At 39.2% G+C, this 23,330-nt stretch overlaps 1 protein-coding gene across 5 annotated transcripts in view; it reads left to right on the top strand.

Moving 5' to 3' along the window:
• Positions 1 to 23,330, top strand: part of CNOT1 (CCR4-NOT transcription complex, subunit 1) — an 86,510-nt gene that overhangs the window by 12,619 nt on the left and 50,561 nt on the right. For all 5 annotated transcript variants that reach the window (XM_004690509.2, XM_004690510.2, XM_012730594.1 and 2 more), the window contains exons 2-10: positions 6,918 to 7,193; positions 16,278 to 16,385; positions 17,001 to 17,099; positions 17,460 to 17,528; positions 17,616 to 17,670; positions 18,939 to 19,142; positions 20,174 to 20,342; positions 21,254 to 21,380; positions 21,514 to 21,624. In XM_004690509.2, the coding sequence (XP_004690566.1) occupies positions 7,092 to 7,193; positions 16,278 to 16,385; positions 17,001 to 17,099; positions 17,460 to 17,528; positions 17,616 to 17,670; positions 18,939 to 19,142; positions 20,174 to 20,342; positions 21,254 to 21,380; positions 21,514 to 21,624 (1,044 nt within the window). In that variant the 5' untranslated portion in view covers positions 6,918 to 7,091. The remainder of the gene's footprint in view (positions 1 to 6,917; positions 7,194 to 16,277; positions 16,386 to 17,000; positions 17,100 to 17,459; positions 17,529 to 17,615; positions 17,671 to 18,938; positions 19,143 to 20,173; positions 20,343 to 21,253; positions 21,381 to 21,513; positions 21,625 to 23,330) is intronic.

Consider the following 23,330-nt stretch of genomic DNA (forward strand, 5'->3'; position numbering starts at 1 on the left):
TTGACATAATCCATGTTTGGGGTCAGTTTAGGCACAGGGAGCCACTCTTACTAATTCCAGGAGTGGGGATTGACCCCAAAACGAAGTTTGCAGACACTACCCAAGAGCCAACTTGGCAAGCCTTTCTAAAGTTAAAAGAGTCTCCAGTTTTTTTATGTTAAAATTGCCTGCACAGTGAACAAGGTGAATGGCCTCCATAAGTTGAGATTTTTGTGTAGAGAATCTTGGAATGTGTAAAACTTAATTGACCTAATAATGTTTTTAAAAGTTATTCTGGCCCTCCCTGGTGGCGCAACAGGTTAAAGCACTGCACTAAGAAACTAAAGCCACTTCAGCATGAGTTTGATCCCCGCCTGCCCCGGAGGTGACCACATTGCATAGCAGACCTCTCCTGACCCGCCCGCTGCTCCCCTCAGCAGTGTGCTTCATCGATCTGCCTGTTCTGCTCCCCACCCAGTCTCTGGTGAAGCTTCTCACCGTCCCTGCACCTCTGGCCTGTACCCCAGTTCTGCATGAACAAATAAATAAATCTTTAAAAAATGTTGGGACATTTTAAAACTGATTTTAAAGCTGTAATATAAAGTTTATGTTACTATGTCTTTAAAAGTCTAATACTAACTTCAGGTTAAGGTCTTTTGTGAAGTTTTTCTTCCTCACATAGTTATCAGGCTTATTGACTATACCCAAAAGGGCAACGTTCCCATAAAAGAGGGAAAGGAAAGGATGCTTGCACAGACACAAGTGGGCAGAAAGAGCTGCCATAGTTACCAGGTATAAATAAAATATGTAGGGGCCTCGTTGCTGGCCTGTGGGTTCAGTCTCAGTGTTGTCATTGCTGTGGCCTGGGTTCTATCTCTGGCCAGGGATCTAACCCGCATATGATGCAGCAGACATCTCGTGTCTTGCCCACTGCTCCCCAATCTTGTCTCTGGTGAGTTGTCTGGCCTTCACCCCAGTTCTTCTACACAGAAATAAATCTTTTAAAAAATAAAAATATGTGGCCCTCCCTGGTGGCGCAGCGGGTTAAAGCGCAGCACTGAGAATCTGAAGCCACTTCCGCATGAGTTTGATTCCCGCCTGCCGCCTGCCCCGGAGGAGACCACATGGCGAGCCAGACCTCTCCTGACCCGCCCGCTGCTCCCCTCAGCAGTGTACTTCGTCAATCTGCCTGTTCGGCTCCCCACTCTGTCTCTGGTGAAGCCTCTCACCGCCCCTGAGCCTCTGGCCTGTACCCCAGTTCTGTATGAATAAATAAATAAATCTTTAAAAAAAAAAAAATAAAAATATGTAAAATGCTTCAAACAGGTGTTTAAAGTATTTGTTGTAATTATACTTGCATAAGTTTATCTTAATATATACGCAGTAATTATAGTGAAGATTTTAATATATGAACCAATATTTTGATGAAATGTATTGGGGAAATAGAATTTCTGCCTTTTGGAGGGATAGTAAATACAGGACGAACATTTATATTGCTGCTTTGTTGGTCATAAAGTCGCACACAGAATAGTGAACTCTCCCTTTTAAAGAAACCAGGGAGAAAGTGGGACATCTGGAAAAAATTAGTTTTGGTTTCTGTCAAGAACCCACCACTCAGCTTTTCCATATCAACACTCTAGGCCAGAAAGTCCCATCTTAGTCAGCCTGGTTGTGCTCTTTTGGTGTGGAAACTTCTCCAGCAGTTCACCTTAGATGGGCATTTCTACCAGTGGTTAAGACAGTGTTGTGCTGATAGAGCACATTATCCATTTGTTTGTATGGACCCTTTCCTAATGTTCACCTGACTCTTATCAGAACAGAATGGTTTGAATCTGTCTTGTGCGTTTAGAAGACGCATTTTTCTGCTAAACTTCCAACCATTATTGACATACTCTGTTGGGAAAGCTCTGATTCATTTGACTCCTTATATTATAGATGGTAAATGGTGAAGCTTGGGGTTACCGGTTCAAGGTCATTTAGACCTAGTGTATTGCTAGTGCTGTGACAAGTGCTATCACAGTTTACAAATTGCTAGTACTTAAATTTCATTTGTAAAAATTAGTTATAAAAATTAAAATATAATTGTGTTTCTTGCTTTAAATGATAGTTAATACATGTCTTCCATACCCACTGAATAAGAAAAACTTCTCACATACAAAAAAGTGAATGGTATATCGAATAGCCACATAACTTTTTTTTTAGATTCAACAATTGACATTTTGCCGTATTTGTTTTTTCCATTATTTGATTCCAAATGCTTCAGCATCCATCTCCTACTAATTTAGGTTTAATAGCACACCATCCTTATGAATATGAAATAATTTTATAATACCCAGCCAACTTTAAACCTTCCCCATTTGCCTTAATATCTTCAGTAACTTTTGTGAAAAGACCCTACCTTTTTCACCACTTCCTGCTGACTTTTAGATGAGCCCAACAGGACAGTGATCTGATAAAATTATCCAATACTTGATTTTGTCTGATATGTTCCTCACATGTAGACTTGTTCTTTGGATAGTCAGTCTTACATTTGGTTAAACTGGTAGACTGCTTTATAGTGCTGCGCTTTTTAACCCATTGTGCCCCCAGGTGGGCCCTCCTTAAAGTCTTCTCAGTGATGCTGCATTTGGGGCAAATTATACCAATATTGATCATAAGTCAAATGAACTTAAAAGTTACATTCCCCTGAGATTCTTGAATGTTTCCTTTCTTTTTGCCTCAGGATGACACAAACTCACTTTGTATTTTCCCCCCCCTCCAATCTCTTGGGCAGTTTTTTTCCCAAGGAGTCTTGGGTCTTTTTATTATTTGAAAACCAAATCCCAGGAATTCGACTGCTTTGGGGAGCATTATTGTTTCTGGGGCATTTTTTTTTAATTTGCTTATTGAGATATAATTGATATACAATGTTGTGTAAGTTTAAGGTATACAACTTACTGATTTGGTACTTTTATTCATTATGACTGCCATTGCACTAACAACTCTGGCATGAAAGCAAGATCATTTCATCTGCAGATGGAAATAACCATTCTAGTGTACACTTACTAATATGAAGCAGAGTCACTTTGGCATATTTCTCATCTCCAAACAAGACCCCAAAACACTTCTAAAACGTTGAAGAAATGAGGTCCTACCTGGTGGCGCAGCAGGTTAAAGCACAACACTGCAAGCTGGATGCAGCCACTTTCGTGCGAGTTAGATCCCCTGCCTGGAGGTGATCCACATGGTGAGGCAGACCTTTCCTGTTTCGCCAGCTGCTCCCTCCAGCAGTGTACTTCATTGATCTGCCTGTTCTGCTCCCTGCTCTGTCTCTGGTGAACCCTCTCATTGCCCCTGCACCTCTGACCTGTACCTCAGTCCTGTGTGCATAAATAAATAAATCTTGATAAAAAATGGAAGTAAATGTGAACTATATATACGTGCAAGAAAAAATAATAAAAACAAGTATGATAGATACCCAATTTTTGTTGAATCAGTGAGTGATGGCAGTCATAGGGCTAGTGGATAGCATAGGAGAGATGTAATCTTCATCACTGGTGATAGGCAACAGAGTAGTTGTCCTATTGCTGAAGAGTGGAGAGGCAGAGTGGTCATTGTCACAAGGTGAGGGGGATGTTTAAAGACCTTCAGAGACATGGAGTTGCAGGAAATTGCGGTGGAATGGTATTGATGGTAGTGGCATTGGTGCTGTCACAACTGCTCTGGTTCCTTCATTAACTGGGGCTTACAAAACCATGTCTGTGGTTTGTTGTGCATGTTTATTTACTTGTTTGTAAAATTCTTGGTAGCAGTTTTATCCACTCAGTATCTTGTTTGCTTCTGAACTTTGTTGATCTTTTTTGGGTGAAAATGGCTGTGACTGGTTCTAACAGCAGGAAAGCTTCAGACAATCTTTATTTGTGCAGGTTCAAGGTGGCTCTGCACCCTAAGTGGTCATCATCTTTCGCCTTTGGTTTTTCCACCTACACAAAATTCTCAGATAATTTTTCACCATGTATTTCAAGCAACTCCTTTACATCTTCATTTATTTCACTACATTCCAACCTGTTGTGCCAACCTAACAATCTCCCTCCTGGTGAACTTTATCTAAGGGCTGCTCAAAGCCTGCAATGAATGCATTTTCTATAGGTTTTACTCCAGACAAGATTTCCTGCATTGTATCTGCCAATTCATGATAGGGTTACCCTGGCAAAATTCTCTTCCACTGTGTTTAGCCTCATCACCTCAGAACATAGTCATTTGCTAGTAGGCTTTGAATATTGCAAGAACACTGATTTGTAGGTGAGTCAGGCTGGTTGTGTTGGAAGCAGGAAATTTACTTCAACATCTGTTAGGTCATCTAGGTTAGATGGGAGACCTGGAAGCATCGACTTGAAGGGGCAGAGTTTTTTCAGGGTTCTTAATCTAATAAAAATGTTTGACAATGGGTAGAAATACAAAGTAAATTTTTCTGGTGATCCATACCTTTTGGACTGCCAAGTAACTGGAAGATGAGGTCTACAGTAACCTTTCATAGCTTTTGGTGTTTCAGAATAAGTAGTCACTGACTTGAGTTTCGGATCTCCTGAAGAATTATCACCAAATAGGAAAGTCATACAGTCTTTGGCAGCCTTGAATCCTGGTGGTGGTTTTTCTTTGGAAGTTTAGTTTGTTTGGCATTAATGTCCAAAAAAGATTCTCATCTATGTAAAAAATTTGCCTGTATTGTGTGTCTCTGGTATGCTACTGTGATTTCTTTGTTGGCACATGGATACTCAATTGTTCATGTATTATGCAATTGTGAATGGTTCTAAAGATGCTCAAGCCATTTTTCTGTGAATTTTTCACTTCAGCACTGGAACTCTATTTTTCTTTGTATCTTCAAATCAAAACTTTCATATGTGTGACCATTAGCAAACATGGAGTGTTTGTACTGTTTGTCCCCCACCCAGACATTTAAGTCTTCTCATGTTTTCCATTATGCTTCTTCTATTCCAAGTTAATTTTGTTGCAGCTAAGGTATTACATTTTGAGCACAAATGTTAAGTTTTTCAATACTATTGCTTGTTTGAACAGTTGTTGGTAGACAAAGAGTTCTCCAGTTCCTGTCAGTACCTCGCTGTACATTAAAAATTCTAGTTTTTTTCTAATGTCACACTTTTACTCAGTTTTTTTATATTTATGACATCAGAGGTACACAGCGCAGCATTATCACTCATTACTACACAGTTAAAGCAAGGAATAAATACTTGCAAAGTGAAAATTATAAGAAACACCTACTACCATGTAGTTCAAAAACAGTAACAAATATGGACTTGCATGATTATGGTATACTTTATGACTTTTTATTTTTTGAGTTCTGATTGTAAGAAAATTAGGAGCAAATTCAGAACATGAATTTACCTAAAGATAAGTTCAGCCTCTCCTCCTTTATTTAGGGTCTCCGGTGACAACCCAATTCTGGCACTTCTGGGTGCTAGGCAGTAACCAACCTTGCTGCAGAGGGCAGTCTCCCATGGCAGGGCATTCTCATACCCAGTCAGACTGAGATGCTGAGACATTTTAGATACCAGAGAAGGTAGATTCTGGGATGTGGGAGGAAAAAAAAGTACACTAAGAAAACCCTAGCACCTGGGGAGAATGGTGAAGATTCTGGGATGTGGGATGTGGGGGAAAGTACACTAAGAAAACTCTAGCACCTGGGGAGAATCGTGAACTCCGCATAGTCTGTGGCCTTGGTTACAAATTTTTTTGCAGCCCCCCACCCCCATCAACATTTGAAGTTGAGAACCTACTGTATTGTAATTTAAAGTTACCTTTTCTTTAAACACTACTTTAGTGAACCTATGTTTCCTTTGGGTTCTTGTGGCATATCTGAAGAAATAGTCTTAATAGTGAATTATTGGTTCAGGGGTCATATAATAAACTTTTTTTTTTTTTTTTGGTACTGCCAGTTTGACTCAGAAAAGATTTTACCAGATAATACTGTTAACAGTCTGGAAAGTCTCTACTCTTCTTCATTACACTGTTCCCTCAAATTGGATTTTTTGGTTGAGTAGATACAGAAAATATAACCACACATGAAAGAAACAACTTGGCTCTGAATTCACAGAAGACAGATTTAGTTACATATGATAGAAGCATCGTTTATCTTTTTAACTTCTCATGTGTTTATTACTTTAGAGTAAGTTAGAGTAAGTAAAAAAATATCTGGGGACATTCCTCAGATATTTTCTCTCTTCGAGTCTCAATTTTAGGAAGATGGAGGGATAGCATAGGCACAAGCGTTGCTCTTATTAACAAAACAACAAAAAAGTATGGTCCTTCTACATTAAGAAATAGCTAAAAGATTTAAATGTTCTCTACCAAGGAACCTTAATCTTCATGAGTCTTCTATACTTTGAGTTCTGGTTGTAAGGAAATTAGGAGCAAATTCAGAACATGAATTTACCTAAAGATAAGCTCAGCCCCTCCTTCAAAGAATGTCATGCCTCAGCAGTGGTATTTGGTGAATTCTTAAGAATAAAGGCTTGTGTAAATTTGGAGGGGGGGGGAGGTGATGTAGACAGTGTATTCTGCCTCAGTAGGTGGTCGCAACCCATCTGTCATTTTAGTTATATATTGCTGTCTTGAACTTCCCTTTTTAAGTTTTTCTGGTAACAGAAAACAGCTTTGTAACAATGTAGCAATGAATTTGAATCTGAGAATCCTGACCTGCCTTAAAATAGTCATTCATACTCCTAAACATACATACTGCCTTACAATTTTTAATTACGAACTGTCTGATTCTGAAGCAGTACGTAAAGAAGAAAGTGAATAATGGAGTCCTGTAAATAAGTTGTAGATGAAGACCTTAGTGGTATTTCAGGTACTAAGATTAAGACCTGGAAGGTTATTTTACTCTCATTTCCCTAACAAGAACTTACATTTAAAATTCTCAATTTCTTTTTTTAAAACAGGTGCCATGTTTCAGAACAGAGTAAGACCCCTGGTAAAGAAGAACTGAAGACATCATACAGACACCAGATATAGGCTCACTACAAAGAAAGCATTAACCTGCCTCTGAGGTGACTAAAGGGGAATAATGGTGATTTTGCGCCGGGCTCGGCCGCCTGCTTCCGCCCCAACCAGCAATGAATCTTGACTCGCTCTCGCTGGCCTTGTCTCAAATCAGCTACCTGGTGGACAATTTAACCAAGAAAAACTACCGAGCCAGCCAGCAGGAAATACAGCATGTAAGTAAAGTAATAGAAGAAAAAGTATCATTAAAGGAGTGAGTACGTAGTAGAAAGAAAACGAAATTTATACTAGTATGTTGCTTAAAAAGTAACCCCCCCCCCTTAATTCAAAAAGAGAACCTACCTTAAATCGCTTTCCCACTTTACTGTGATTCAGATTACTAATTTTCTATAAAAATTATGAAATAGGATCTTGTTTTGGGTTTTGGTCTTTGTCCCATTCCCCCTTTTCTACTTAAAGAAAAATTGAAATAAACCTTGCAGACCATAAAATTTGCCCCTCAGAAGTATAATATTTGGTAATTTGTAGTAGTTTCACTAATATGCTCAGTCACCACCATCTAGCTTCAGAATGCTTTTATCATCCCAAATGAAACACCTGGATCCACTAGTAGTTATTCTTCATTTTCTCCTCCCTGTTGCCCCTGGCAAACACTATAACCCAGTTTCTGTTGGTATGGATTTTGTTATTCTGGAATTTTCATATAAATAGAATCTCATCATCTGTGGTCTTCTATGTCTGCCTTTTACTTCCTATAATATTTCCAACATTGGCTGTTGAGAGCATGAGTAGTTTTGTTTATAAAAAAAAAAAAAAACAAAATTATCAGAAAGTAGTAGTCATGTGATTGTTCATTCCACATTTTTATATCCATCAGTTGATGGATAGTTAGGTTTGTTTCTGCCTTTTGGCTATTCAAATTGTATGGCTGAAAACTATTGTAGAGGTTTTTGTGTGGATGCTTTGAGTTCTCTTGGGTATATACCAAAGAATGGAATTGCTGACTCCTGGTAGCTTAAGTTTCTGAAGAATGGCAGACTGTTTTTAAATCTCTGCATTTCCATGAGCAGCATCTGAGGGTTCCATTTTCTCCTCATTCTCATTGATGCTCATCATTGCATTTTGCTTTTAGCTTACTAATTCTAGTGGGTGTGAACTGGTTACAATTAATGCCCGGCATCATTTTGTGCACTTACATCTGTTCAGATGCTTTACTCTCCATATTTTAAGTATAGGTTTTACTTGTAGAACATTTTATTCCAACTCAAATACTATTCCTACTCTTTTTAAAGATTTATTTATTTGTGCATACAGAATTGGGTGGGGTATAGGCCACAGGCCAGTGGCCGTGAGAAGATCCACCAGTGACAGAGTGAGGAGCAGAACAGGCAGATGCACAAAAGTACATTGATGAGGGGGGCAGCAGGTGAGACTGGAGAGGTCTGCTGCACTTTGGTGGGTCACCTCGCTGGCTGGGAATTGAATTGAACTCGTATTGAGGCAGCTGCGGCCAGCTTGCAGGGCTGCACTTTCACCCATTGAGCCACCAGGCCACCAGGGAGGGCCCTACTCCTACTCCTTACTTTCTTTTTTTTTTTCCATAAGATTTATTTATTCATTTATTCGTATAGAACTTGGGTACAGGCCAGAGATGTGGAGGGTGAGAGGATTCACCAGAGACAGAGTGGGGAACAGAACAGGCAGATCGACGAAGTACACTGCTGAGGGGAGTGGTGGGCGGGTCAGGAGAGGTCTGCCTTGCCATGTGGATCCCATGTGAATCTCCTCTGGGGCAGGCGGGATCGAACTCATGTGGAAGTGGCTTAAGCTTCTTTGTGCTGTACTTTAACCCGCTGCACCACCAGGGAGGACCCCTACTCCTTACTTTTTTTTTTTTTAATCCCTGTGTTTCCCATCACCAAGTCACCTATGTGTATATATATATATATATTTTTTTTTTTTTTTTAAGATTTATTTATGCATACAGAACTGGGGTACAGGCCAGAGATGTAGGGGCCATGAGAGGATTCACCAGAGACAGAGCAGGGAGCAGAACAGGCTGACTGACAAAGTACACTGTTGAGGGAAGCAGTGGGGGGGGGTCAGGAGAGGTTTGCCACGCCCTGTGGTCACCTCGGGCCCTACTCCTTACTTTTTTTTTTTTTTTAAAGATTTATTTATTTGTGCATACAGAACTGGGGTACAGGCCAGAGGCTTAGGGGCGGTGAGAGATTTCACCAGAGACAGAGTGGGGAACAGAACAGGCAGATCGACGAAGTACACTGCTGAGGGGAGCAGCGGGTGGGTCAGGAGAGGTCTGCCACACCATGTGATCACCTCCGGGGCAGGCGGGAATTGAACTCATGCGGAAGCGGCTTTAGATTCTCAGTGCTGTGCTTTAACCCGCTGCGCCACCAGGGAGGGCCCCTACTCCTTACTTTTAATGGTAATACCTGCTACTGATTTTTATGCACTAAATGGTGTATCATACTTAGAATTAGGATATGGTTACTATGATTTATGAAGTTTTCCGAACATCATATATTCCTCAATAGACTAGAATCAGTTAAAGTTTATCTGACATCTTGTTAGGATTACATAAAATTAAATAGAGCATGGAATACATTTCCTGTTACAAGAATTTAAAAAATGTAAATTCACCTTTCTCTACGGTATAAATTATAGTTTCTATATTGGTAGTTCATACACAAATACTAATTTGTGGATAGAATATGAACTTAATTGAAGTAAATCTAAGAATTGAGAATGTTTCCAATGTAGCCCTTTCTCTCTTTGGGGTATGCATTTAAAAGGCATAGTTTTATGTTTTAAATTGTTAATATTTAGTTTGATTTAAACAGTTTTTTTTTTTTAACTTTTATTTGTTCATTCATACAGAACTGGGGTAGAGGCCAGAGGTGCAGGGGCAGTTAGGAAATTCACCAGAGACAGAGTGGGGAGCAGAACAGGCAGATCAATGAAGTACATTGCTGAGGGGAATAGTGCGTGGGTCAGGAGAGGTCTGCCACGCCATGTGGATTACCTCCGGGGCTGGGTATCAAACTCACACTGAGGCTGGGACCACCTTGCAGTGCTACATCATAACCCGTTGAGCCATCGGGGAGGGTCCTAAACATTGATTTTAATATTCTAATATCAGCTGTGCAGAAAGGACTCTGAAGGGAAGTTCATAGGAATACATATCTATGACTCTTCGTCAGTTCTGGAGGCTCTGAAGAAGTAAAAGTTCATAAATAATAGTAACTTAGATATCCTAATTCTAATGTAGGCAGCCTGTATTACATGGTCAGATAGATTTTGAAGCCTTTCTTTGTGAACAGAGCACTCCGCTTACTTGATAGCCTTCATGTCACAGGCCAGCTTTTTAGCAGTCTCGAGAATGAGAGCTGCCGTCTGTTCTTGGCAAGTTTCTCAACAATAAAGTAGCCATCTCTGATCAGTTTAGGTCACAATAATGAACAGATATTTGGACATTAGGGGTTATGTCTCAGGTATCCATTTTTCTTGCACATTTTCAAATGAAGGTGGAGACACCACTGATTAACAGACCAGAAATACATTTTTGTGGTGGGTAACTCAGTGATTTTAATCTATCATAATCCTCTTGTGCTTCAGTATCAAAAAAGTATATGGCTCTCCATTCATAATTGTTACCAGATAGTTGTCAAAACACTTGATACATACTGAGATGGAAAAGTTTCATGTAGGATATCAAAAGACACTTTTACTAGTGTCACCATCAAACCACAACAATGACTGAGTTGTCTACATTGTTGAAACAGTTTGTATCCAGTTTAAATATTGCAGGTTGGATGATGAACTCAGCTCCTCCCCTGGAGTGTTTGGCAGCACAGGTTAATTTTATTTTTCAAAATGGATAATATATCGACCTGATTACCTCAATTATAATTATGTCTCTTGTCCCAGGCAGCTGTTGTTTCTTACCTGTTCCTTCAAAGAAAGAGAAATATTTCCTATCCCTTTTTATATGGTGGCATGTGATATATATTGTTCTGCACCTTTACTTTTTTTTTTAATTCATCAGTTTGTCTTGGAAGTCACTATCCAAAGAAAAGCTCCATTTTTTAAAATAAAGATTCATTTATTTATTTATAAGAATGGGGGTGAGAAGATTCACCAGACGAAGAGTGGGAAGCAGAACAGATAGATAGAGTGAAATACACTGCTGAAGGGAGCAGCAGATGAGACAGGAGAGGGTGTCTAAGCCACATGTGTCACCGCCCTAGCTGGGGATTGAACTTGTGCTGCAGTTGCTGTCAGTAGCTTCATAGAGCTACTGTTTAACCCCTTGCACCACCAGGGAGGCCCTGAGTTATTTTAGTGTTTCTTTTTTTTTTTAGATTTATTTATGTATACATACAGAACTGGGGTACAGGTCAGAGGTGTAGGGACGATAAGATACTTCACCAGAGACTGAATGGGGAGCAGAACAGGCAGATCGACGAAGTAGTGTGCACATTTTTGTTGTCATTTTATGGAGATATGAAAAGAATGTGTGTTACTACACAAGCTGTACTGTGTGTTCATAAACTTTGAGTCTGTGAATATGTGCTATAGACTGACAGTTCATAAATCATAAATGTGAAGATTAATTTTCATAAAATGAACATCTATATAACTAAAGGTAAGGAAAAATACTAGCATCTGAGATGTTCCTTTCCATTACGGAATATAGATCACTTCTGACCCTGTAGTTCCACTTTTATGCATACACAACACAAATGCATTTACATCTTTATGCAAAAGTTTTCTCATCTTAGCAACTATTCAAGCATTTACAGTGTTCAGGCATTGTTTTCCATGTAATTTTATCGAAATTCTTCCATTCTTGCCACAGTCATGTCACAAACATGGCAATAAGAAGTTGTCCCATTTTTATATTGAGGTTCAGAGGTACTATGTATTTCACCTACTGATACTCTGTCTGAAAATGGCAGATGGGACATGTACATCTAATGTTATTAAATCTTTTTATTATTCATGGAAAACAAGTAGAGGACAATGAAGAGACTCTTGATGGGAAGCCCTTTTGTGCCAGGTTTGGCTAATGGACAGCTTTTACTCTAACATATCTCCTACTGTCAGAGTAATCATTCTAAAATACGAACTAAATAGTCTCTGCTATTGTAAAATCTTTGTCCCACTCATTTTGAAGCTATGCTCTTACAGTGGGTCTGTATTGCTGTTGCTTGGAATGTCCTCTGGAAGGAGATATGAGAATGTTTGAAGTGATTTTAACACTTGTAGTAGGAGACAAACAGGGAAGACACAGAATTAGACAAAAAAGCTGCGGTAGAAGCCCAAAAACCTTGACCACATTGCAGGGGGAGTTCACAAGGGTTGAATCGCAGCATAGGAAGCTCTCTGCAGCCACTGCAACACCTGCTGATTCCTGCCTGGCCAGGGAGCTGACCCCATGGCACAGCAGTCCTTTCCTGTCTTGCTTGCTGCTCCCCCTCAGCGCTGTGTTCTGTTTCCCACTCTGTCTCTGGTGAATCTTCTCACCCCCTGCAACTCTAGCCTGTACCTCAGTTTTTGTATGCATAAATAAATGAATCTTTAAAAAAAATTTTTTTTAACAGGACTGCTTGGTGGTGAAGGGGTTAAATCTCACTGCTGTCACTGTTGAGTTCCATCCCCAACCAGGGTAGCCAGGGAGCTGACCCACATATGGCGCAGCAGACCTCCTTTCTTGCTTGCTGCTCCTTAAGTAAACACAAAAGTAGAGTAGTTAATATAATCTCTGTGAATTTGTCATCTAGTTTAATTTTAAGTCATGGAAAATTTTAATTTTTAATTTCATCTAACCCATTCCCCTCAGTTGTATGTTTGTTTTTAAAGTTTTTATTTTTATATAGAAGAACTGGGGTACTGGCCAGAGGTGCAGGTGGGGCGGGGTTCACCAGAGACAGAGTGGGGGGTAGACAACAGATCAACTGAGATACACTGCTGAGGGGACCAGCAGGGAGAGACAGGAGAGGTTTGCACACCATGTGGGTCAGCTCCCTGGTGGGGGATTGAACTCTGCAGATAACTTGACAGTGCTGAGACTTAACCCTTTGTGCTACCAGGGAGGTTCCCCCCTCAGTTGTTTTAAAGCATCCAGACAATTTCATCTCTCCACAGGTAAATATAAATCTAGCCTCAAAAGCTGTTAACTATTTTATAAAAAAGCACAGTAATTTAGCCCTCTCTGGTGGTGCAGCAGGTTAAGCACTGCAAGCTGGCTGCAGCCACTTCAATGCGAGTCTAATCCCCAGCCCAAGAGGTGACCCACATGGTATGGCAGACCTTTCCTGACCCACCCACTGCTCCCCTCAGGAGCGTACTTTGATCTGCCTGTTCAGCTCCCCACTCTCTCTGATGAATTCTCTCATGGGTCCTGTGCCTCTGGCCTGCACCTCAGTTCTGTATGCATAAATAAATAAAAATTCTTTAAAAAAAAAGCAAATTAATTCTAAATCTTGTGCTTGGAGATTATGGTCTGCCATTTGACAGTCTCATAACTTGTCTTTGCTGCATATAATAAATTTTTGAACAGTTGGTTTGAATCAGGACCCAGATAGAAAAAGCCTGTTTCATTGACCCAGGTCTCTTAAAATCTATCATTAGCTCTCCTTCCATTTTTCTTTCATTATAGAAGTCAGAATGTCCTGCAGTTACCCACAGTGTGAATTTTGCTGATTATACCCCCTGGGTGGTATTTAATTTGTCATCTATCTTCTATTTTCTGTAAATTGGTAAATTTAGAGGCTTATAACCAGCTTTTTTTTTTTTCTTTTAGAATTTAATAGAAGGTATGAACTCTTATCAGGAGGCTTGTAATTTCCAGTTGTCTCAATTCTTGTGGTTTTAGCAGGGTGTATTCATTAACTAGATTTCATTAATTTCTTAGTTATTGCAAAGTGATGATACTCTCATTGTTATACATTCTTTATTATTTGAAATAATTTTATTAAGGAAAACACAATTGTGCCAACTTTGCAGTTAATAACCTGAGGTACATTTTGGATAGGAAAGGCAAGCTACATGCTTGATTATGTTTTTATTTGCCTGTTTTCAAAATGAATTTATTTTAGTATTATCCAGACCTGGCTAGTGATTATTTTAGTATTCTTAGGAACTTGTACTTTTAATATATTTGATATGTTTGAATTCATTGAAAGTATTACTGATGTTGATCCTTCTCTGCTTTCCTAAGTGAAAGCTTATTTATGCATGTTAGCTTCTGAGTTCTTAAGTATTTCTAACTCTTTTTTTTTTTTTAAGATTTATTTATTTATGCATACAGAACTGAGGTACAGACCAGAGGTGCAGGGCCGGTGAAAGGACCTACCAGAGACAGAGTGGGGAGCAGAACAGGCAGATCGGCGAAGTACACTGCTAAGGGGAGCAGTGGGCGGGTCAGGAGAGGTCTGCCGCGCCATGTGGATCTCCTCCAGGGCAAGCGGGGATCAAACTCATGCAGAAGTGGCCTTAGCTTCTTAGTGCAGTGCTTTAACCCCCTGTGCCACCAGGAAGGGCCCAGTATTTCTAACTCTTACAATGTCTGTGAGGCAATATAAAAATTTGTTTTTCTTGACTCCCACATTTCCTGCTTAGGGACGTTGAGACTGATAATGAGTTAACTTAGCCAGCTGTCATAAATTATCACCACACAGTAGAAACTGCATAGGCTTTGGAATTTAGCTTTGCAGTCATACTCCTCAACTGACTGTTGGGCTTTTAGGCAGTCTGTTTTTTGTTTGTTTGTTTGTTTGTTTTTTAAGATTGATTTATTCATAGAGAACTGGGGCACAGGCCAGAGGCGCAGGTGTGGTAAGAGGATTCATCTGAGAAGAGCGGGGAGCAGGACAGGCAGACTGACGAAGTACACTGCTGAGGGGAGCAGTGGGAGGGCCAGGAGAGGTCTGCCGTGCCATGTGGGTCACCTCAGGGGCCAGAGATCAAACTCATGCTGAAGGGGCGTTAGCCTCCTAGTGCTGTGCTTTAACCTGCCGCACCACCAGGGAGGGCCCGGCAGTCTGTTTTAATTGTACACTGCCTCACCTGTAATATGGGCGCAATCTTCAGCAGAGTTGTTGACTAACTAAGAAAGCTCTATATGGTATCTACCTCTTAATGGATAGTTCACTATTATATATGTTAATATAGCACTTAACAAGCAAGTGATTACTTTCTATATATGGTGAGTGTGCTATGAAGGCTCCTTCTTGGACTCCATGTGAAGAAGGGAGCATGGCTACACAAATTCCCTGGTTTCATTGTTTAAAGGCTAGTGAGAGACAAAGGATAAATTGAAATTATTCATTGGTGGTGTTATCCAGAAAACTAAAGTGGGGGAAGGGTGGTGGAGGAGCATATTATATTGAGATGACCTGAGAGCAGAAATGTAATGGAGTGAGCAAACCAAATGTAGATATCTGGAGCTTTCCTATTTGAGGGACTAGCAAGCACAAACATTACTAAGTTTGAAGAGTAGCAAAAATTGAAGAGGTCAAGATCAGCAACTAAGTAAGTACTAAGTCACACCAGATCTCTTAGGGCTTTGCTTTGTAGACCTTAAGAGTCAGTTATGACAGATTTCAAGCTAAAGTTTTAGAGTGAAGATAATGCATAGAAAGGTGGTTTTTTTTTTTTTTTAAAGATTTATTTATTTATGCATACAGAAACTGGGGTACTGGCCAGAGGTACAGGGGCGGTGAGAGGATTCACCAGAGACAGAGTGGAGAGCAGAACAGGCAGATTGACAAAGTACACTGCTGAGGGGAGCAGTGGGCGAGACAGGAGAGGTCTGCTGTACCACATCGATCACTTCCAGGGCTGGGGATCGAACTTGCACCAAGGCAGCACAGCTTCGCTAGCTTGCAGTGCTGTGCTCCAACCCATTGCACCGCCAGGAAGGTCCCGGAAAAGTGGTTTTCTAAAGAGTTCACTTTTCAGTAAGGCTCTTGCTTTAATTAAAAGAAAAGCAAAAACTGTATTCTTGCTACATGTCATTTATGTTGCTGGTAAGTTTGGTATAGATGTCGACCATCATACACAGTTATATGTGCTAGTTACTTATGGGTTTTCTTTTGTCCTTCCAGTGACCATAAGAAATACTCTGATAGAGAATGTGTAGCAATTCCAATTTTGTCAATTGCTCTTATAACTCCTAATGCAAAGTGACCAGTCTAAATTGAGATTTTTGCCCTAGATACTGGTGTAGATCTTCCTTAATGTTTATTTACGTACCTCTACTTTTATCTTTTTAGATTGTGAATCGGCACGGTCCTGAGGCAGACAGGCATTTATTACGCTGCCTATTTTCGCATGTGGATTTCAGTGGCGATGGTAAAAGCAGTGGCAAAGATTTTCATCAGGTATTTGGGGTTATCAGAGTTTGTTTACTTGGATCCAGCTATTGAAAAGAATTGCATTTTGACCACAGTATATATGCAGCAAATGACTCGTACAAATAGCACCCAGAAATGATCTTAGCTCAGTGGCTAAGAGGGCTTGTAACTTTTCTTCCTTTTCCTTTCTTCCTCTCTCCTTCTGGCCTTCCTTCCCTTTCTTTCATTCCTTCCTTCCTTCCACTTGGGTAGTTCAGGCTTAAAGAGCTGGGGATCAGACCTGTATAAAGGAAGCAGCAATGCAGGAATTCCTGCTTGAAAAGACAGGGGGGGATCTTTTTATCCCTCATTGCATTTCTTTGAGTTGATTGCATTGCATTTCTTTGAGTTGATTACCACCAATCTGGTAAAGGTTTGTCGTATCATTTCTTATGGTTACTTTGTCTATGGACTATAGTCCACAGAGATACTGATATAACTTGTTGCTTATAGACCTGAAGTAGTTTAATGAGACCAGTAAAGATCTAAAGAACTTAGAAACAGTATGCAATATTGGGTTACACTTTAAATTTTTGCTAATGTTTCTGTTTGCACAGAAGGAAACTGTTAGTGCTAATGAAAATTCATTTTTTATTTTTAAAGACTCAGTTTCTGATTCAGGAGTGTGCGTCGCTGATTACAAAGCCAAATTTCATCTCGACGCTGTCCTATGCCATTGATAATCCATTGCACTATCAGAAGGTTGGTATAGTTTTTATCTTTCATATGAATGTGATATCTCTTATTAGGCTCTCTAAAAAGTCTTTATTGTTATGGACTCAATGTCATGGAGTTTGGGACTTTTGTAGTTTTCTAACAAAATCAAGGCAGTTAATTTGCTGATAATTAGAACACTAAGCCAAATTTATGTTAAGATTTAAACTTTGTAGCCAGTAGCTCTGAGACATGGTACATTGAATCTAGCAGTACTACAAATTATGCAAATACAGTGAAGTTCCATAAATGCATGAAAAGATGCTTTTATGAACTTCAGAAGATTGTGACTTTCAACTTTGTTTTAAAGCAAAGTTTATGGGTTTTTTGTTTGATTTGGTTTTTCAGAGTTTAAAGCCTGCACCCCACTTATTTGCCCAGCTGAGTAAAGTTCTGAAGTTAAGTAAAGTACAAGAGGTGAGTGAGTGGCTTATGACAAGAGATACAGTTATAATTAAAAATAACTTTTTCACTCTTTGGTCACTCTAACTCCTCTTGTTTCAGGTTATTTTTGGCCTTGCCCTCTTGAATTCTTCCAGCTCGGATCTTAGGGGTTTTGGTAAGTTCCTTTTCCCCTTAAAGATTCTGTAGTAAAGTGAGCTTCTTTTAAAATCCATGGTTTTGAATCTTAAGTATCGATAGTTTTAGATTTATAGAGTAAGATAATTGAAGGTTATTTTCTTTTGCCTTATGTATACATGTATAGTAAAAACACAAAATTTACCTTCATAACAATTTCACTATATAGTTCGATAATGTATATAGCTTATATTGTTGTGTCACACATTTGTGGAACTTCATCTTGCAAAAAAAGTAAACAGTTGGCCCTCCCTGGTGGCGCAGCGGGTTAAAGCACTGCACTGAGAGGCTAAAGCCACTTCCGCATGAGTTCGATTCCCGCCTGTCCCGGAGGAGACCACATGGTGCGGCAGACCTCTCCTGGCCCGCCCGCTGCTCCCCTCAGCAGTGTACTTCTTTGCTCTGCCCGTTCTGCTCTCCACTGTCTCTGGTGAAGCCTCTCACCGCCCCTGAGCCTCTGGCCTGTACCCCAGTTCTCTACAAATAAATAAATCTTAAAAAAAAAAAAAAAAAAAAAGTAAACAGTCTACCCATTGAACCACTCACTCTTCCCCACAGTCCCTGGCTGTTGGTCTCAAATATGTGAACTAGAACTATGAAAGCTTTGGAGGGTTAAGAATGAATTGGGGAGAGCTTCCCTAGTAGCATAAGGGGTTGGTGTCAGCATTATCAAGTCATTGTCAGCCACTGCCGCTCAAGTTTAGTCCCCAACCAGGGAGCTGACCCACATAGGGTGCAGCAGACCTCTCCTGTCTCACCCACTGCCCCCTCAGAAGTGTATCTCAGTGGATCTGTCTGTTCTGCTCCCCACTCTGTCTCTGAATCCTCTCTCAAACACAGACACACCCCAATCTGATCTTTGGCCTTCATCTCAGTTCTTACATGCATTAGAAAAAAAATTAAATCTTTTTAAAAAAGATTTGTTTATTTATGCACACAGAACTAGGGTACAGGCCAGAGATGCATGGGTGCAGATTGAGTGAAATATGCTGCTGAGGGGGGCAGCGGATGAGACAGGAGAAGTTTGACACGCCATATGTGTCACTTCCCTGGCCGGGGATTGAACTCTCACTGAAAGCAGCTGGGGCCAACGTGGTAGTGCCACTTTTTAACCCGTTGTGCCACCAGGGAGGGCCATAAATCTTTTTTTTAGATTGGTGAATGAGAAAGATAGCCATCTATATTTTGATGATATGTGACATTTTACCCAAAATGCTGCAAAAATAACTTGTGTTTTGATTTATCTAGCTGCCCAGTTTATCAAACAGAAGCTTCCAGATCTTCTGCGTTCTTACATTGACGCAGACGTCAGTGGAAATCAAGAAGGTGGCTTCCAAGATATAGCAATAGAGGTCCTACACCTCCTCCTCTCCCATCTCCTCTTTGGGCAGAAGGGAGCCTTTGGAGTTGGACAGGAACAGATTGACGCTTTTCTTAAGACACTGCGCAGAGGTAAAGGTCTATTTTTAGCTTAAGAATGTTCTCTACTTTGGACAATCATAAACACATGATAGAATTTCCGTCTACAAGAAAAAACATCGATTTACTTTTTTGTTGTTTATAATCTTTTAAGAAAGAGAGTTTATGTATGAAAGTAATAAAAGTCTTAGAAAAGGTATAAAATAAACTGCGTGTAATCTTATTTAATGTATAATCACATATATAAGACTAAATATATTTCTGATATTCCTTTCTCCTTTAGGAAGGAGATAACATAATTGTAAAATGTCTTTAGTTTAAAAAACTCATTTTACCTCTTTAATTAATTGTTAGTCTACTAACATTCATTTTACCCCTTTATTATTATGCTAATGGTATTGTTGCCATTTTTCCCCCCCTCTGATTCTTTATAGAGTTTGTTAGACTTTCTGGAAAACAAATATTTGACTTATCACTACTGTTTTCAGTTTCTTCTTAATGTTTATATAGCTTAAATTTTTTTCTTTTTTGTAACATCATTTTGTGCATTTTTCCATCTCAGTTGTAAGCCCCTTGGGCTTCCCATCACCAAATCACCCTTGGGCTTCCCATCACGAAATCACCTGTGTGCCATCACTAAAGTCCAGTGCTATATAGCTTAATTTTAAACTGCATTAACTTTTTTTTAGCAGTAGGAAGTTTTCTGTTCCATGTGGAAATAGTAGACTCGTAATTCCTAATGTTTCTGATACAGTGCTTGTTTGGGAATTGATACCCTTATTTTGAAATTTGAAAGTAATATTTAGGGTATGAAATTGTCAATATTTTGCAATCGTAGTATGAAATACAAAAATCTACTTCTGAGCGGTTTTTGTGCTATGAAAGCATTGAAGTTTTAGATAATTAGTGTGAAATCCTAACTTGGGCTAACTGGATTAGAAGGAGCTGAATAAATTTTGCTTTAACTATGAACTTTTTGTGGAAGATTCCATCTTAGGGACATTTTTAGAATAAAAGAGTCTTATATCTATTTAATAACAGTTGTAATTTTTTTTCTCTTTCAGATTTTCCCCAGGAACGCTGTCCCGTGGTGCTTGCACCACTTTTATACCCTGAAAAACGGGACATTCTAATGGACAGGATCCTGCCTGATTCTGGAGGGGTAGCTAAGACCATGATGGAGAGCTCTTTGGCTGATTTCATGCAAGAAGTAGGCTATGGCTTTTGTGCAAGGTTGGTTGTAATACATTAAACTTCTAATTATTCCTGTGCTAATTAAACATGATATAATTCTTAAAGCAAGTTCCTAAATTTCTTTAATATGTTGTCATCTTTACTTCTCAAGAATTTTGATAATTCTTCCATATACTAGTTTTAGTGGTGCTAAATTTCTTTTTTCATACTCCCAAATTTCTCCAGATTTGGAATAAGAGGCTTATTGCTAAATTAGACATTTTTAATTTTGAGGGTGAGAGAGCATTGAGGCAGGTGCTTCTGGAAGTAAATAATTTCCCACCTGTTTTCCCTGCTCCTCCCCTGTTTCCTTCATGTTCTGTCACTTTCTTACCTTTTTTATGCCTTACTTGCATATTTTTCTCACCTGCTAAAGGGCATCAAAGGAAACTTTCACCCTATTCACTTAACAAGTGATATAGTAGATTATTAGTTTTTCTGAAATTGTTTTAAAAGACATCAGAGGGCTGTTAACTTTGGAAGTTTCTGAAATTCATGTCAACTACCATTTCTACTTAGGTTTGAAATGATATTGTTTGTTTTGTGTGTATGTGTGGGGAGCATAAAACTTTTTTTTAACTAAACTTCAGAACACAGAGCAACAATATTGCATTTTCAAGCCTTGTGCAAACCAGAATAATCAAATTCATCTTGAGTATCCTTGTTTTGAAGAGTAATTTGATATGAATGGTATTGGTACTCTTGGTTCATTGACTTTAAAAATTTTCCCATTTTCTTAGCTGGGTAGATAGTTTTTATTGTATGTGCCTAGTAATACAAGAAATGAAGTTTATTACTCTTTGTTTTAGTTTACTATTCTTTGTTTTGTTAGTAAAGTTCTGAGGATTTTGCTCTAGGGTTCGTTCCTTTTGTACTAGTAATAGTGTTATGAAGTTACATTTCTGTTTCAGTGTTGAAGAATGTCGCAATATAATCATGCAGTTTGGTGTTCGGGAGGTCACAGCTGCCCAGGTTGCAAGGGTTTTGGGAATGATGGCTCGAACTCATTCAGGATTAACAGATGGTATTCCATTGCAGGTAAATGTGGACCTCTATTTAAAAATGAATTAGCATCTTCTCTTTATTAAATTACAATGTGATTGATCTACTTAAAAGAGTGGAACACATTAAGTAGTTGCATTTTTTTTTAATTTAAATTTTATTTTTGCAGAGTATCTCTGCTCCTGGTAGTGGGATATGGAGTGATGGAAAAGATAAAAGTGATGGCGCTCAGGCACACACATGGAATGTGGAAGTCTTGATTGATGTTCTCAAAGAACTGGTAAGTACATGTAAATCATGTCCCACTCATCATATATTATGATGTGACCTAAAGAAAGTGTTAATGAAATGCCCAGCAGAATGAGAATAGCAACGTTTTATAATTCTTCACTGCATTAGCTCAAAAAGCATTGAAGTAATGATACGCTGGAAAAGCACACCGTCAAATTCCAGTTTTGATCTTCACTTCTTCCTGCTCTGCAATTCACTGCTGTGGTAGACTTTTGTTTTTGAGAAAGATGATTTTTTTCTTATACATTATATTTTCTTTGCATTTTTAAAAATCACATTTAGAGCTTTCCTATCCTAAGAAAATGAATTATGTGAAAATCTTGATTATGTTGATGTTGGGGTTCAGATAATGAAGTTTGTTGTATGTGGGCTTTTTCTTGGGTTCCTCAAAAAGAAGTCAGCAGACGTTACCATTCATCAGCACATGGCATGCTTATTCAGGAAAGGAAGATAAAAGAGAAAAAGATGCCTGCATAGACACAGGCAGGCACTCTTAAAGACAAGAAATGCCCAGAATTTATTGAAAAATATTAAGAGGAATAGCAGTGGAGACTTAGAGGACTACCTGCTATGTGTAGACTTTTTTTCCTTGACGGAACTAATTTGTTGCTAAATAGTGGTTGTAGAAAGAGTTACTGAATAGAAAGGATGCCTTCTTAAACATTTTCTGGGAAGTGCAATAAAAACCCTGTTAAGCTTGTTTATGTCACTTATCATATATCCATAAACCTAGAGAAATTAGCCCCATATAAACAGAGTACCTCTCCAAAAATGTTAAAACATGCTTAATAAAATATAGAGTAAAACTGAAAGTTAAAAGGGGGTAATATTTAGTCTGGGAGAATAGTCGAGTATGTTCAGTCTTGTTCATAAAATGACAAGTAACAAAATACACCATTAAAGACTACATGAGCAGGACCTTCCCTGGTGGCACAACGTGTTAGGATGCAGCACTGCAAGCTGGCTGCAGCCACTTCAGTGTGGTTTGATCCCCAGCCTGGGAGGTGAGCCACATGGCATGGCAGACCTCTCCTGACCCTCCCGTTGCTCCCCTCAGCAGTGTACTTCATCAGTCTGCCCGTTCTGCTCCCCACTCTGTCTCTGGTGAATCCTCTCACTGCCCCTGCACCTCTGGCCCGTACCCCAGTTCTGTATGCATAAGTAAATCTTTAAAAAAAAAAAAAGATTACATGTGCAGCAGCCTCTGTTCTGAACAGTAGAGGAGTTTGGGGTCCCAGCTCGCATGCAGTCCAAAACCAGTGTAAATTTGTAGTTGGCCTTCTATATACGATGTTCAGGTAATACTTATACACATGTGTACACACCCACACACATGCACATGCACGGGGACATGTCCATATCCTAATTCTTGTTTAAAAATTTTTCTGTTTGTAGGTAAAAGTGAAATAGAGAATTATGCTATTTTCCATATGATCTTCCTGCTAATGCAAATGTATTTTCTTTTTGTTATTTTCTTAACTAGTAGATGAAGTTTAGGTGTTCAGACCTGTTCTCTAGTAATGGAGGGGGAAGAGAAAAGCAGGATCACGGCATAAATCTTAGAAAATGAAAACAAATAAAAGCAGTTTAGTTATTACTAGGCATCTATCTCCTCACTGTTGTGTTTTTTGTTTGTTTGTTTGTTTGTTTTTTAAAATTCATTTGTACATACAGAATTGGAGTACAAGCCAGAGA

Source organism: Condylura cristata, unplaced genomic scaffold (assembly GCF_000260355.1).
Source record: "Condylura cristata isolate star-nosed mole 26May11 unplaced genomic scaffold, ConCri1.0 scaffold00028, whole genome shotgun sequence".
Lineage (NCBI taxonomy): Eukaryota > Metazoa > Chordata > Mammalia > Eulipotyphla > Talpidae > Condylura > Condylura cristata.